This window comes from Hetaerina americana, unplaced genomic scaffold, assembly GCF_022747635.1.
Source record: "Hetaerina americana unplaced genomic scaffold, ioHetAmer1.1.p SCAF_3, whole genome shotgun sequence".
NCBI classification, from domain to species: domain Eukaryota; kingdom Metazoa; phylum Arthropoda; class Insecta; order Odonata; family Calopterygidae; genus Hetaerina; species Hetaerina americana.
This window is the reverse complement of record NW_027286874.1, coordinates 11,730,799-11,746,150: the sequence shown is the minus strand read 5'-3', so window position 1 is coordinate 11,746,150 and position 15,352 is coordinate 11,730,799. Positions and strand designations below refer to the sequence as shown.

Here is a 15,352-nt window from a genome sequence, read left to right as displayed (position 1 = left end):
TCATATTCCAATCAAAGTTTTTTATTGAATCATTATGTCCAATTTTAGCTCAGGGCCTCATGTTCAGAAATGCCATGTTTCAAGTAATTCTAAAGATTTTTCCAGCAATTAGATATAAAAAAAGAGAGCTCAGCACATACATTGAAGCATTGATAAATCACATTTACTTCAGCAGGGGAATATTTTAAATATATTTTAGCATGAACTTAATAGTATATACTTAAAAACTTAGTTGCATGTGATAGAAAAACTGAATCAAATGTAGAAATAGAAAAAAATAATCCCTTTTTACTTGTACTTACCATTTTAAAATTATGATAGTATCCCTTATATGTATTTCTTTAGAGGTACATTATAAAATGATAAAATCATCAACTCATCTAATAGCCTTCTGTACAAGAATAGTTTGGTTCATTCTAATAATAATAGCATTGTTTAAGCACTGGACTTCCTATCGCCACTTGTCGCATCCCTTCTTGTTATTCATTTAAAATTGAACATTTGGAAAAATTATTATGATGGAAAATTATAAGGAATTTGCTCAATCATTTTTTTCAGTGTTGTCTTAAGAGACTTGTGCCGGATATTGGCACTTCTTAACCAAAAAGATTTCCAAAACATGACCATACCCACGGACTGGAAAAAATTACTCTCATGGGGTGAAAGAGTCCTGAAGAGATACAAAAAGCAGCATTGCTTAGTTGCAACAACTCTTGTAAGTACCTAATTGTAGAATAAGTGGATAAATAAAATAAAAGAGAAATATATTCTCTCTTTTTAACTTAATTATCATAAAAGCCCTTCCACACAAGCTCAGTTCAACTTGCTACTTATTAAGACACCTGTATGAAACTACAAGTAAAACTGTACTACTCAATTTTTGTACTATGGGGAAATTTATTCAAATATAACCTACAGTATAATATTATGCTGCTATGAGCAGATCAGCTGCTATTTCTCAAACCATCTTTAAAATGCAAAAGAAAGCTATTAGAATCATCACCACGAAATCTCACAGTGCTCCATCAAGGCCTATTTTCTGTGATATAAATTTGCTACCACTCCTGTGCATCTACATTATGTTTTTAATTCTATATATAAAAAATGACATTGGCAACTATTCTCTTAACTCTGCCTTTCATCATCATTACACCAGAGGCAGGAATGACTTCCATTATGGGAATATAAGAACTAAAGCATTGAAATTAGGACCCATTGAAATGGGCATCAGATTATATAACAAACTACCCAAAAGTATCAAGGATACAAAGGGAACTGCTGCATTCAGGCATAAATTAAAAAGATGTCTACAGCTCAATATGTTCTACTCGGTTGACGAACATCTCAACAATATTCCCAACCAGTAAATTCATACTTTTAGTTTCTAGCAATGGTCATGGTCTGATTCATGTTTGCGATCAATGATTTTTCTGAATTTGATATTGCATGTGCATGTTACAGCCAATGTTCATGGGTTTGTACCAAACATTTATGCAACTGTGAGAATCATTTCTTTTATGTATCTTAACTGAGCCTGTGTCTTTGCTCCTCTTTGACGTGCCTTATATCATGTACATACAGGTACACCACCCACCTGGTATTTTTGTATTGTGATCTCTGGGCAAATAAAAAGTAATAATAATAATAATTTATATTCTTGTCACCAAAAGTTGATATTTTTGGAATTTGCCTTTTAAGTGGACATTTTTCTTCCATCTCTCATTGCTGTATGGACTAAATATCGAATGACATATATGCTATGAAAGGAAAGAGATGCTCACTATCCCAAGTTGAGGTATCCCTGTGTATGTAATTCTGCAAATAAAGGTGGGAGTGGGATTAACAGGTTGTTGCTACTGTGCATGTGACTTTGGCCTATCATGAAACCTTGGTTGAGTATTACTACTATTGCTGATTGCCAGACAAAAGTGTTGATTGATTAAATCAAATTACCCTATTGAAATCACAATTTTATATGATTTTCAATATGCTAATTCATATAATTGGGTAGATCCTGCTGATTTATAAACATGCACTGAGGAAAAATCAAGTGAAGCAGGGATTTGAATTTCCAGTGCCATATTAGTCAAATGGAGTGCAAATAGGGAAATTTAAGGTGCTTTTGCCAGTAAATCACTGAATAGTATTAAGGCTCAGTGATGTTTCCAAATTTTTGGAATCAGGACCACTCTCCTGAACACCTAGTCAATTTTTTGCTTTGTAAAGTACATCATTTTATTGAAAACAAACCATATCTTGTAAGGATGAAATACCGAGAAACTATTATGTTATTCTCTTGATGTTGAGAGGAATGATACTTTTTCATAATATGGTGGTAAAACCATGGCCAAATTTACCAATGATTTTTTTCACCAAGCCAATTATGAATGAGGGAACTTCTTTGAAGTATTTGTACCTATGTCAGAAATATTGTTTTATACCTAGTGATTCTTTAACAAAAAAATATGCATTGGGATAAGCCTTGTATATGAATATATTGATGAAAAAGCGAAGAAATAATTTTTTGTGAAATTACTCAATTACAAGTGACCTATGAAATAATTCTTGAATGTGTTTTTACTAGAATTTTTTACTTATCCATGGTGCAGCAAAAGAAATAAATTGCTTTGATTTTCAATGAGTAAAGCTTTCACCTTCAATTTAACTTAGAACAAACTATAATAGTCTAGTCCTAGACTATCCTTCTATTGAAAATAGTTAAAATTACAGCTGGTGTTGTTAACTTAAGGACTTGAACTTAGCTTGATTGTGTGCCCTTGGAAATGCAGACCTGATTGTTCAGCTTTAACCGTGAAATTATCTTAGCTACTGAAGCACCTTATATGTATAATAGACCACCTTTTCTCATTATTTTAGTGCAATTCCATTTGACTTTAGTTTTAATTTGAAACAGCAATTAATTGTCACGATATTATGCAAAAAACAAGATATATTCCAAAAAGGGTTATGTTAGGCATTATCATGCATATGAGGTACACATGTTAAGCTAAACTAGACTAATGAGATGGTGAATGAATAATATATGATTTTGTTTCAGAGGGCATGACATTTGATTGCTATTGGATAAGGTGTACTGATGTTCTACTGTTACTCAAAATGAGTGCATATTGTAAATTTATTGGCAAAAGTTCAAATATGAACTTAATAGGTATACATACTAGTAGTTAATGGGGGAAGTGACCCTCACCTAAGGTCAATTGTTCCATCAGGGATAGGTGGGTCATTTAATAGGGCTAGAAAGCTCAGGGAATGGAGGAAGAATGGATAGAAACCCTGCACTGGCACTAGCCTACTCTTAATGAAGAGCTCAAGGGTACACAGTTGAATGTTCCATCCAATGGATGGCATACTCCGTTTGAAGTGCTCTCCATTGTTGCCTCAACTAGGGATCGGGATACAACCTAAAAATATCCTGCCATCGTCAGGATTCAAGCCTGGGCCCTCAGGGTGGGAAGCCAGGACTTAAGCCACCATGCCATCCTGAACCCCCTTTATATGTAGACCACATATATTTGGGGTTTTTACTATAACCACGGCACAAATTTTTGACCTCACCTACAAGTTAGCTAGCTTGTCCCTACTCCAAATATAACAAATTTAAATCTGCACTCGTACCATAAAATATATTAACGAAATGTTAACAATTATTTGCCCTGATAGCCTGAGGGTATAACAAAAAGTATTGTAACCAAGGGTGTGATATTAAACCATATAATCAGTATGTGTGGATGTCTCCAGGGGAAAACTTTTCTGGTCCAAAAAGGCAGTTTACCCTTTTTTTGCAATCAGCCATAATTAGTAATACCCAACCAAGGGTTAATGACATCCCAAAGTCAGAGGCACAATAGTAACAACCTGCTAATCCCTCTCCCACCTTCATTTGCAGAATTAGATACAAAGTGATACCACACCTTGGGAGAGGTAGCATCACTTTAATTTCATAGTATTTATGTCATTCTGTATTTATTCCACTCAACAATGAAAAATGTCAACTTAAAAGTCAAAGTCACAAGTATATTAACATATGCTTACTAGAATAAAAATGATAAACGAGTTTAAAAAAGCAACTGGAATTCCATTTTCTATATTCACTTAGCCAACTAACTGATATTATAATATCAATAATGCCTTTAACAACCGGTGTAGAATACTTGTGTGGAAACTCATGAAAATGTTTGCAAGTATTAGCTACGTAGCTGGAGCAGGGCATATTGTGACCCCATACTCGTGAAGGAAACCACTTAACTAATAATTACGGAGAGATGCTAAATATATAATTTATGAAGAAAAAGCTTGACAATTTTAAGTGATTTGTGTACACTGTTTGAAACTGCATACTTATAATTGAAGCTTGCCTTCCTTTAAGTATTGTTGGTTTCAATTTAAAGTATATAGTAAAGCATGCCACTTCAGATTGATGTTGGGATCAAGCACTTTGTCCGGTACTGTACCATTCAATGTGACATAAATGGGAAATCAAAATAAAAATCTGTATTTATGAAAGCTGTTGAAAGACAAAAAACTGTCTAAAATGGTTTAATAATTATTATTTTATTAGCTATCATCTTGTTCTACTGTGTACTAGCCTTGAGAATAAATGCTGATATTTTTGATGGTTGATATGGAAAAATATCTAGTTTGTCAATTCCTTACAGGTTTGGAGTGATAATGTCTAGTCAGGTTTATATTTACCATTTCTTATTTCTTAGTTTGTTTTAATAAGGTTTCATAAGGAAGTCATTTTATTATTTTTGAATGGCTTCATTCTGTTCATTTTATAGCTTAACAAGTGAAAATAATTGCACCTAATTTGCCTTACACTTTACTATTATTGGATCAGCTCTACAACTAATGACAACACTAATAATGTAACTTATTTACAGGTGAAGGAACCAGCGAAAATACTCCAGCTGCAGATACAGGTGCACTGTGAGCCACCCAAAGATTCCTGTGAAAGGAAATCCAGTGAACTCGTGTCCTTTCAGCCAAATGGGAAGATTCAAAATGTTGGGTTGCCTAAAACCCCCAACTCTGAAGGATCAACTAAAATCTCAAACGGGGATTCATCTTTTATTGGAAATCATCATTTTTTGACAGCCATGAGACAGGAATTGTTGCCCAGTAGACCTACTAAAGTAGTAGACATGGTGGATGAGGAGGGAGTCACACAAGGTGACCCAGAAGAATATTGTTCTAATGATTATGGATCAACATCGAGCTATCAAGCACCAATTCCCAGTGAATGGACAAGAAATATCCACTGGGGATTTGACGTTGATGATGAATTTGTACCTTTGGGGCACAGGCCACAGGATGAAATCACCACAGAACTCTGATGTTGATTATAGTGAATAGCAAATTGTTACCATTTTGTGGCCCAATGTCAAGCCATATCGAATAGTTACCTACGTAACAGACAATGTGTAAAAAGTTGACCACGAAATGTGAAGTATTTCTTTCAGTTACCTACAATTCTCTCAGCCCATTGAGGTTCAATGCTTTCTTTGCATTGGAATAAGTATTTAACTCAACCTTGAAGTTTAATAATGCTAGTCAATTTATTTTTGTACATAATGCAATGTTTCTAAATGTCTGTATATTTAAAATATGCTAAATTTACAATAATAGTTCGTATTACCAAGAAATGTGGCTTATTTACTTACATATAAGATTGGCGTCCATTTGCATATGGACACTGGTCAGGACCTTAATCAAATTAAACTGCCTTCATGAAGGCGACATAACATGAAATTGGTGATTATATGACATTTACTTTGTAATACGTATAATTACTGGGGATGCCAGGAGTACTAAAGCTGTCCTTTAACTCTTAACGTTATAGTCTGAGAGATAATTCAGAAATTTTCATCTTACTCTGCTTCATACGTAACAAGAGAAATGCAACTTATCACAGCACTCGACCGGAAATTGTGTATCCAAGCTGTAATTTCAAAGAGTATTTTTTATTCTTGCCCAACGGACCTGCGCATTCTGCGCTATACGTTCGTTGCTACTAATTTTTAGTCCAATGCCAACTCGCAGGAGCTCTTAAAATTCAAAATATTCATTCGCATTTGAAAATGTTGTGCGGAAAACTAAAAATTCTTTAATACTTTAGGATCTTCTTAATGAACACAAGACTCACCGGTTCAAACAAAAAGTCACAGCCAATCCCCAATTAGCGTTCGGCGGGCGCGGATCGATTCTTCGGCTGTGTTGTGATTATAGCCAAATTGTCATTATGACGATATTCTCCAGTAAACATATAAAATTAGTTCATCGAGTAGTTAGTATCAATTAAATATGGAGTATTTTACGAATATTGTGACAAGTGAACTTCCCAATAGAGAATATATCTCAACATAGCTACTCGCGAATATTGCTTAGCAGTGCGCCAGAAGCGTCATTACTTTCCCGCAAATCGCCTTAAGAACCTGTGTTCTTTTCTCCGCCAGAGCTACGGTAGTTTTATTTATAAAATTTTTGTATATTGCTATAAAGTGATAAATATGTCATATAATCATTAAATGTAAAGGAGATCGTGCATCACAAAGAAAAAATACAGCTCTTCAGTTTTCATTTCGAGCTTCGATATAAATCGATATCCAAGATTTAGCTCATGAAATAGTGCAATGTTCAGTGTGTAATAATTCCTGTAGTTCTGCCCATATTTGTTAACCTGCGGCAAGGAATTAGTGAATAGGAGCTAAATGAAAAGTATAAACTATTCTTGATTCCATCTTGGGTCGACTAACCTTATATAGCAACAGCCAGGCAAAGGACGCTATCGATACACTTAGGCTCATGGTGTTTACGCCATGACAGCAAACCTTCTCGGCGGTGGGCTTGTCTGCGGTTTACAAACGTTTAGGAATTTGCGACAAAAAAGGTATGTAAGTTTGTTTTAGACGGTTGGTCAGTGTGCTCCTCGTAATTTCATGTATTGTAGAAAGTTAACAATATTTAGTAATTCATGGGCGCCGTCTTTTTCGGTTTACTTAAACAATTTTAATATTCAGTTTTTATTCTTGTGTACATTTGTTTGCATTCTACTATGATAAATAAAGCTCCTGACAACGATACATGCCTGCTTGTTTGCGTGTTGTAACCTACCATTTGTTAATGGTTTTACATAAGCGTTCGAGATAGAAATTATTTTAAACATTAAAATTTTTTTTTTAACTTGGCGGTGGTATGTATCGCCCCATCCGTAACGCTGTAAGTAATATTAGTCCCATTGACCATGGTACGGGTTTTCTTTTATCATTATTTTGTCGGAATAAGCGGCTCTAATCTGCTGGATTCTTTTGCTCTTAGAAAATTAGTTGCGCGTAAATTAGTAGACATATTGGCGGTAGTAACTAGTTTTGTAGTGATTTTGAGAAAAAAATCATTATAATTGTGAGATTCGTCATCCGTTGTGATTTTTTGTTTAAGTGTTACTGAAAAGCTCATTGTTCTGTTAAGAATTTCAATAGGCTGTGCTCGAAATTTTACAGAATGAGATTTGTTGATGTTTATGTGTTCACTGTTTCCAAACATAATTTGTTTTGTATGAGAACTTTATGTCACTTTTCAGGCGTCCTGGGATGAATACAATTACTAATTGTAAATATTGTGGTGATGTATGAGAATGAAGTTGGTTACATTATCGTTAACCGACTTTAAATTATTTTGTCGAAGAACGCCATGAATGCTGAGCAGCATGCTTTACCACCGCCATCCAGCGATTCGACGGAGGTATGTTTCTAATCTGGTATTGTTGTTTAGACAGAGGCGGCGGTTTTGCATTAATTGCTCGTGGCAAAAGGAGATTTCAAATGCTCATTTTACTTTTTAATATTATTTATTTTATTTTCATTTTCTATTAGACATTTTGTTTGTTTTTGTTTATTTTAGGAATCATTTCAGTGTTAGTTGTGCCTATTAAAACTTAAGGCTTTTTTACAGGAGTCTTCAGTGCGGCCTCGTACTGAAAGTGCCACAGATTTACGTGTGGGATCAGCAGTGGCACTTTCCAATGTAGCCAAATACTGGGTGTTGACGAATCTTTTTCCTGGGCCTGTTCCTCAAGTCCCTGTATATGGGGCTCCTAGGGTAAAATTATAAATAAATTGAATTTTTTCTATCTCTCAGACTCAACTGGGTGGCTACTGATATATGGTGTTGGTGCTTGACATCAAAGCTATAAAATGAATCTTTTTCATTTCATGGCTGATTTAATTAATGTGATAGGCAAAGAATTGAAGTACTATAAATCTGTTTTCAGTCACTGAAAATCCGAGGCGAAGTGTTCAATTCTTGGCATAATACACTTTTGTAGCTTAAGATTTTCCTTGCAGCCTGTATCAAATTCATCTCTTCAGCAGATCTCTACCTTCTCTCAAGAAACTAATTTTTAAATAACTAGATTTTCATCTTTGTTTTTCTCTCTGTTCCCATTAACAGTTAAATCTTCAACCCATTACTTTCTTTTGTGGATTATTCATTTTTGTTTTTAAAATTTTCATTTTTTGCCAAAGTTTCCATTTTTTTCAAAGTTTTCAGTGCTACTTATTAACCATAGTCATGCTTTTTGGTGTGTGTTTGCTAGTGTGTGCAGTTTATTTCAGGATTCTTTATAGCCAATCCATGCTTGTCCCAGGTTTGCTCATCTTCAACCATGATAGGCCCATACGTATATTTTCCACCGGATAATCTTAATATTTTTATAGGCCATTGGTATTTTTTTGCTAAGCACTTACTGCATGCAATGAATTATCTCATAAATATTCAACTTTGTATTTACCCATTGCATATTTTCATTTATTTTTTATCGATCCTTTCAATATCTTGTATGAGTTTATGTGAGCTAGGTTGCCTGAACCGCGAAAATTTCATTGCAAAATTGATATTAATTTACACCAGTAATCTGAAACAAAGCAATAATTATAATAAACTAGAACTCATGGGACTTCATTTTTGTTGGTTTTGAAATCGTCATCATGAATTAAGAATTGAAGGTGGTCTTATGCATGCAAATCAAATGAGTTATATTTACATGACTGATGGAGTGGCTTTTCTCTTAACTCTAGAATTTCTATACTTTTCCACTTGAAGAGAAAAGTTAATTCTTATGCTAAAATACATAAATTTGTTTCAACATTGAAAGTAGCTGTTATGTGTGTCCAGGCAATGATGTACTACGAGAAGTTTGGGTGATATGGAAGGAAGCTGTAAAATGTGGAAGGCTCTAATTTGCAGATATATTTATGAATAATATTCTCAGCTCTTGAGATTTATAGTATGACAATTTTCTGTTTAATAACTAGGCCAATTTAATTTTTCTATTTACCACAAAAATATTAAAATTTCTTTTAATTCTTAGTAACTTAGGAATGTTAAAGCTCTTTGTTTTATGATTGACTTATTGCCATTGATTTAATGTTGTTCTCTGCTGAGCCTTAGATTCTGATATGAAAATTGAAGCTATTGTATTGCTGCATAATATAAACATCATTTCTTTACTTAATTAACTTAGGGCAATTTTTGGGTGGATAATTTTAACTATAGTGAATTCTATGGTCTTGGGCTCAACTTTGTGGAGGTTCATGTTTGTTTGAATGAAAATACTTTGTAACTTCCACACAATTTTTATTCGTACTTCCGGTTTCAACGCATCGGCGTCATCATCAGGCAATGATGCCGGTGATACCTGATGATGACGCCGATGCATTGAAACCGGTAGTACGAATAAAAATTGTGTGGAAGTTACAAATTATTTTCATTCAATTTAACTATAGTTTTCATCAATTCACAGTCATTTTTGGCTTGTGCTAAATTATAATTTTAAAATAGACATGGTGCAAGTCTTGACTAGGCTATTTTGACCAGTTCCCAGTCGTCAGATTTATGCATTTATAAATATTGATTATTAATACCAGCCTGGATTCTTCATTCTGCTGGTGAAGTTAGTGGTGAAAAGTTAAATTTTACTGTTTTAAACCGAAGAAAATTATAGTTTCTTTTAATACTGCGTACACTACTCCGTGCACCTTCATGCTGAAGAATACTATATTTGGTTCTTTCGAGTATAGGCCCCAAAGAGTAACTTAAAATTGCTGTAGGGTTTGGAGAGACCATCTTCCTCAATCAATGGTAACAGTATCTTTGGGTTAGGGCAAAGAAAAAAGGTATCATGTTGAAATTGTGGGTAACTTACAGCTGGGTAAACCAAACTAACATGAGAATTCTAGTGGGCAGTAGAATTAAAATTTTCAAAATTTGATAGTTTTGAAAATTTCCTGGATTGCTGTGTTGGTGAGTGAATTCATAGAAGCTCTTTTATAGGAGGATCATTATATAAGGATCTGCAGTTGGCCATATAAATGAATGATTTTCTGTAATGAAATTCAGATTAGTTAAAGACAGTTAATACCCTTTGCTTAGGGCTTAATTAAAAGAGAAAGTGCCTTATATAAAGTTGTGACCTAAGATTCATTTCTGTTTTCAAATGAATGGCTTCTAGTTGTTGCCAGGTAGGCTCTGGGAGAGTTTCCTCTCTATTTTGCTCTTAGCTAGAAATGCACAGATCAACTTTTGGGATTATAAAGACTACTTGAAAAGATATGGTAAAGTAAAAGGGAAATGTTTTGAAATAAGTAGGAAGTTATCCTCTATTATCACCATCATACCCCTTGATTTGAGGTATGATGAAATATGAAGGTACAATTCAGTCATGTCCAAGTGAAGTGATTACCACCGGGTAATAAGTCCCAATTTGCTGAATTCTTGTGATCAAGAAAATTAGATGGAAAATTAATGCTTTCTAATGTCTAGCATATGATTAAGATAGTATATTTTAAATATTGAGTTTGAATTTTATTTAAAGGGAGTCTTTAGTGAGTTTCGAGGACTATTTGATTTTTCTTAGATTTGAGTGAGAGTCACAATCTATGCCACGAAAGGTCTATGAATTGTGTAGCCTGTAACAATTGAGTGGCAAAATAATGCCTTAAGTTATTTCCCGACTCCAAAACTCTAAAGTGAAGAAAATCACCCACTCTTGATGGGAAATGACAGAAAAAATTTGGAGAAAGAAAAATAAATCTTTTTCACTTCCAGAGATGAATCATTGGGAATTTTGTGTGCATTTTGGGAATTGTTGGAATGATAACATTTTTTGACTTTAATGAAAATAGTAATTCTTTTGTAGTGATTATATACTTTGAATTATGAAATGCTTATGCGTGAAATGAGATATCACAAAGATGATGGGCTTGGAAGTGGCAGTTTAATTAGTAATTGAATGGAACAAGGATAGTGACTTGGAAAAGTCTGTAATGCCAGAGAAGAGTTGACTGGCTCATAATTTATAGATCATAGTTGGCTAAGATTGCCCAAATGAATAGTATGAAATAGTAGAAAATGTGTATGAAGATGTGAGGGAGTAGTCGAAACGAGAAGAAATGAAAACACATCAAACAATATATTCAACAGATTCAGGCAAGATGTAGTGGAAGTTTGTCATGATGAAAAACTAATTGCACGTTTCCACAGTTATTGTGGCGTACAATGCGTTTCAGTTCTTCGAATCATCTTCAGGTACAAGAAGGTAATCTTGTACCTGAAGATGGTTCGATGAACTGAAACGCATTGTTTGTGGAGTGCAAATTTGTTTCTCATAATTTCAAACTGAGTTGATTTGAAGGAAGTCTGATGAGGATCAAGTATTTACATATACAGTTTGGTAATGAAAGAGTGGAAATACTATTGAAGAGTTTCAGTTGTCAGTGACCCTGGTACCATATAATAAATGCTAACAGACAAGATCTCACTTTTATTTGCTCTTATTGAAGCAGGAAACCCCGGTTAAATAAAATGCTATTAAAACTTTCTAGCTGTAAATGATGACAATGTAGCGTTTACTTCAATTAAAGTTGCTAAAGTAAACAATTAAGGGAAACATGGCTAACGGCAAAGAGGGAATCTTGCCTTTATGTGGAATGAGAAGACTGTTTGAGAATGCCTAAGCAGTGGAATCTTGTGGTTATGTAACAACGGTGTGCCATCAAAGTCATTATGTAAAATACGGAATTTTTTTGATAATGAATGAGTCACGGTTTTCATACATACCTAGACTTACCTCGAAAATAATTCTTGGTCATTAAAGTTTTCACCACCAAAGAGCTCCTTCAATAATATCTGCAGTAACTGTAGATTGAAGTAACACTAAATCAATAAATAAATACAAATTTTATTTCATGTGAAAATACATCTTTTAATGGCAAAGTAAGTTTAATTTTCTTAGGTTCTTGTAAACCTTTAAAAAATTATTAATGGAACAGGTAAGATATTATGATAGTAGTCACGACAAATGCAGTATAAATAGAACTGGGTGATTACAAATTAAATCATACAAGAGGAATAAATTAATCATGAACATGGCTATGAAACAACCACCTCCCGGGGATGAGCTATTGTTAAAAGAATTGTTTTTAAAATAATGAGGTTATTTTTCTGAAGTTTTAATTTTGGAATAAAGTATTTTTCCAAATTATCTTGATATCATCTTCAACTAATTGGAAAGGTTCACCTGCTGTACAATAGTTGTGGCTTGGGGATGTCTTCTGTTTTCGGCAGAGGAGGGACCACATAAATTTCATTTTCTTCATAACTATGGGTTCCATATGGGTCGCGGTAGTCCTGGGGTAGAGTGTTGGACTGCTGACCGGAGGGCCCGGATATGATTCTCGGGCAAGCCTCTCTGGGCACCTGCAGCTCCACCCAAGCTCTGAGGTTTTTTGGGTGTCAGATCTTCCATAGAAACCATAACCGGCCCAGGGAAAGGAACTGGCCCCACCTACCCTGATGTGTGAATTTCACACGCCATCAGGCTTGGTACTGGGTGAACTCTATCATCACCTGCCAAACCACCTTCGGGTTGATTACTGTGTTTTTGGTTTTTTTTAAGGGTTCCTTGGCTACAACCTGGAATTGGCTCATGAATAGGATCTTCTTCAGATGTTTGAGCTCGTTAGTAGCTTAATAAACCATCATAAATGCTAAATATGTATCTAGATTAGTAGCCTTTGGCCCTTAATGCTATCAATATAGTCAGCAATATCACTGTCTAAGCCCAGCCTTTGACATGTTGTGCCTTCATCCTCTTCCTAAAAAAATAAAAAAAAACTGGAAATTATTCTTGCTGTGCATTTATAATTCACAAATTGTAGTGAGGAAATAATTATCTCATTTGCCATATCAGTTTTAGAAGGAGCAAGACCTGCTGTATACTAGGAATTGATTATTTTTTTATGGTAACAGGTATTTGGCAAGTGTCCAAGGTTCTTAGGGCATGATTTCACTCGAGTAACTCAATGTTTTTCTCCATTTCAAAGTTACCAAATGTCAGAAAAAAGTCTTTTTTCTTTACTTAGTTATGATCAGAGTAATCTAGAAAATTCCTTAAAAATTAACTCCCTGCCTAAGGTTATTACAAATTTTCTAATTCTTATTATATGGATGTATTTCAAAAACTTTAGAATCCATCCTAGGGATGGCTCAGAAGTTACTTCCTGGAAAAACTGTTGAGATATAAATGATATGTTTGTCTAATAACTTATGATTTGCTGTTGAAAGCAAAAATAAAATTCATACATTAGAGGACCTCTCTCCTAATGTATGGCAGTTTGCATCGTCCAGAATTCTCTTTAATCGCAACTCATAAGATTAAATCTTTGTAATGGTTAAAATATTAGTAAAGTTATCTAATTTGTTGTTACATTTGAGACTGGAATTTATCTTTATTTGTATGAGATGATTAAGAAAATAAATTGGGGAAGGAGATGAACAAATTTTAATCCAGGACTAGGCAGAAATAAGTACAAGGAAATAATTAATAACTAGAGTGAGGTACCAATAGGGTGAGAGAAGTGTGATGGAATGTGCAGTGCAAGGGCATGGAGAGTTAACAAAGGAAGGGTGAAATGCATTTGATGTACCAAAGGAAGAAAGGAGGGAAAATCCATGCACACTGTTACACATGCTGGCCTGGTACACCCATGCCAGCTTGTATAGACAGAAAAGAAGTATAATGTAGATGGGGCTAACTTAGGCCCAGGTATACTGAATTGCCTGATGGAAAGGGCATAAAGGGAATTTAAATCAATTTTACTCATGTAATAGAGAACAGTGGGTCGTGGTAGTCCAGGGGGTAGAGCGTTGGACTGCTGACTGGAGGGTCCTGGGTAAGTGTCTGGGCACCTGCAGCTCCACCCAGGCTATGTGATTGTTAGGGTACCAGATCTTCCTGGGAAACCATTACTGGCACAGGGAAAGGAACTGGCCCCCCTACCCTGATCTGTGAATTTTCACACGCCGTATAGGGCTTAGTACTGGGTGAACTCTACCATCACCTAGCAAACCGACCTTCAGGTTGATTACTGTGTTTATGGTTTTTTTTTAATAGAGCACATCTCTGTGGGACTGCTTAAGGGTTTAAGAAGCAGTGGACAGAAGAGTTTATATGGGCTTACTCATTGCATTAATGAGGCAGAAATTTGGCTGGCAGATTTTGCTATATCTGTGTTAGTTCCTATCCCAAAAAAATGGAAAGGCAGCCATATCTAAGGACTGCTGAACAATTATTTTGACTTCACACTCGGCAAAAATGGTATATAGGATCATCAATGAGAGGAGGGTTATTGATTAGTTGGGAATGATCAGTTTGGGTTCATAAAGTGGATAGGTACATGTGATGCCAGAGTAGTAATGAGATTGCTAATAGAAAGAAACATAGGGTATAATAAGGATGTATTTGTTTGCTTTGTAGATTTTAAACATTCATTTGATAGGGTGAGGCAGAATTAATGAATGCATTAAAGAAGATGGGAGTAGACTGGAGGGTTGGCTGACTTATCTGCAACCTGTACAGGTCTCAGGTGTGAGTCAAGATGGGGTGTGTTAGGAGGAGGAATAAGACAGTTGCCCATTTTCACCAGTGCATTTCAATACATATGTGACCAACATGCTTAAAGAATCATGAATGCTGAAAGAGGCATGGGAATGAAAGTCATAGAGAAGTCGTAAAATCAGTCAGGGTTGCAGATGATTGAACTTCAGATGCCAGTCAGCCAAGGGATTACAAGCATTGCTGAGCTAATGAAAATATCATTGCGAAAGGTATGGGTTGTGAATCAATGTAAACAAAACAAAGGTTAGGAGGTTTTTGAAGGGAGGAAGGTGAAGTTAAACATCAAAATCCAAAGAAGGTGGGAAGAGCAGATGAACCTTTTTATCAGGGATGAATGAAATGCTGGAGACTAACTGAAGAGAGGAAGTTAAGCAAGCT

The 15,352-nt window shown here is 34.9% G+C and overlaps 2 protein-coding genes across 8 annotated transcripts in view; both read left to right on the top strand.

The window, feature by feature from the left end:
- T48 (FU domain-containing protein T48) overlaps positions 1–5,657 on the top strand; it is a 138,483-nt gene extending 132,826 nt beyond the window's left edge. The window contains exons 5-6 of the mRNA XM_071588077.1: positions 559–715; positions 4,905–5,657. Of these exons, the coding sequence (XP_071444178.1) occupies positions 559–715; positions 4,905–5,357 (610 nt within the window). The 3' untranslated portion in view covers positions 5,358–5,657. The remainder of the gene's footprint in view (positions 1–558; positions 716–4,904) is intronic.
- Positions 5,658–6,181: 524 nt separating this feature from the next.
- The window catches only part of LOC139691100 (zinc finger protein 271-like), a 49,456-nt gene continuing 40,285 nt past the window's right edge, over positions 6,182–15,352 (top strand). For 5 of the 7 annotated variants that reach the window (XM_071588860.1, XM_071588861.1, XM_071588862.1 and 2 more), the window contains exons 1-3: positions 6,182–6,910; positions 7,601–7,761; positions 7,972–8,118. In XM_071588860.1, coding sequence (XP_071444961.1) covers positions 7,711–7,761; positions 7,972–8,118 — 198 coding nt within the window. In that variant the 5' untranslated portion in view covers positions 6,182–6,910; positions 7,601–7,710. The remainder of the gene's footprint in view (positions 6,911–7,600; positions 7,762–7,971; positions 8,119–15,352) is intronic. The other 2 variants (XM_071588868.1, XM_071588867.1) reach the window with 1 other exon arrangement.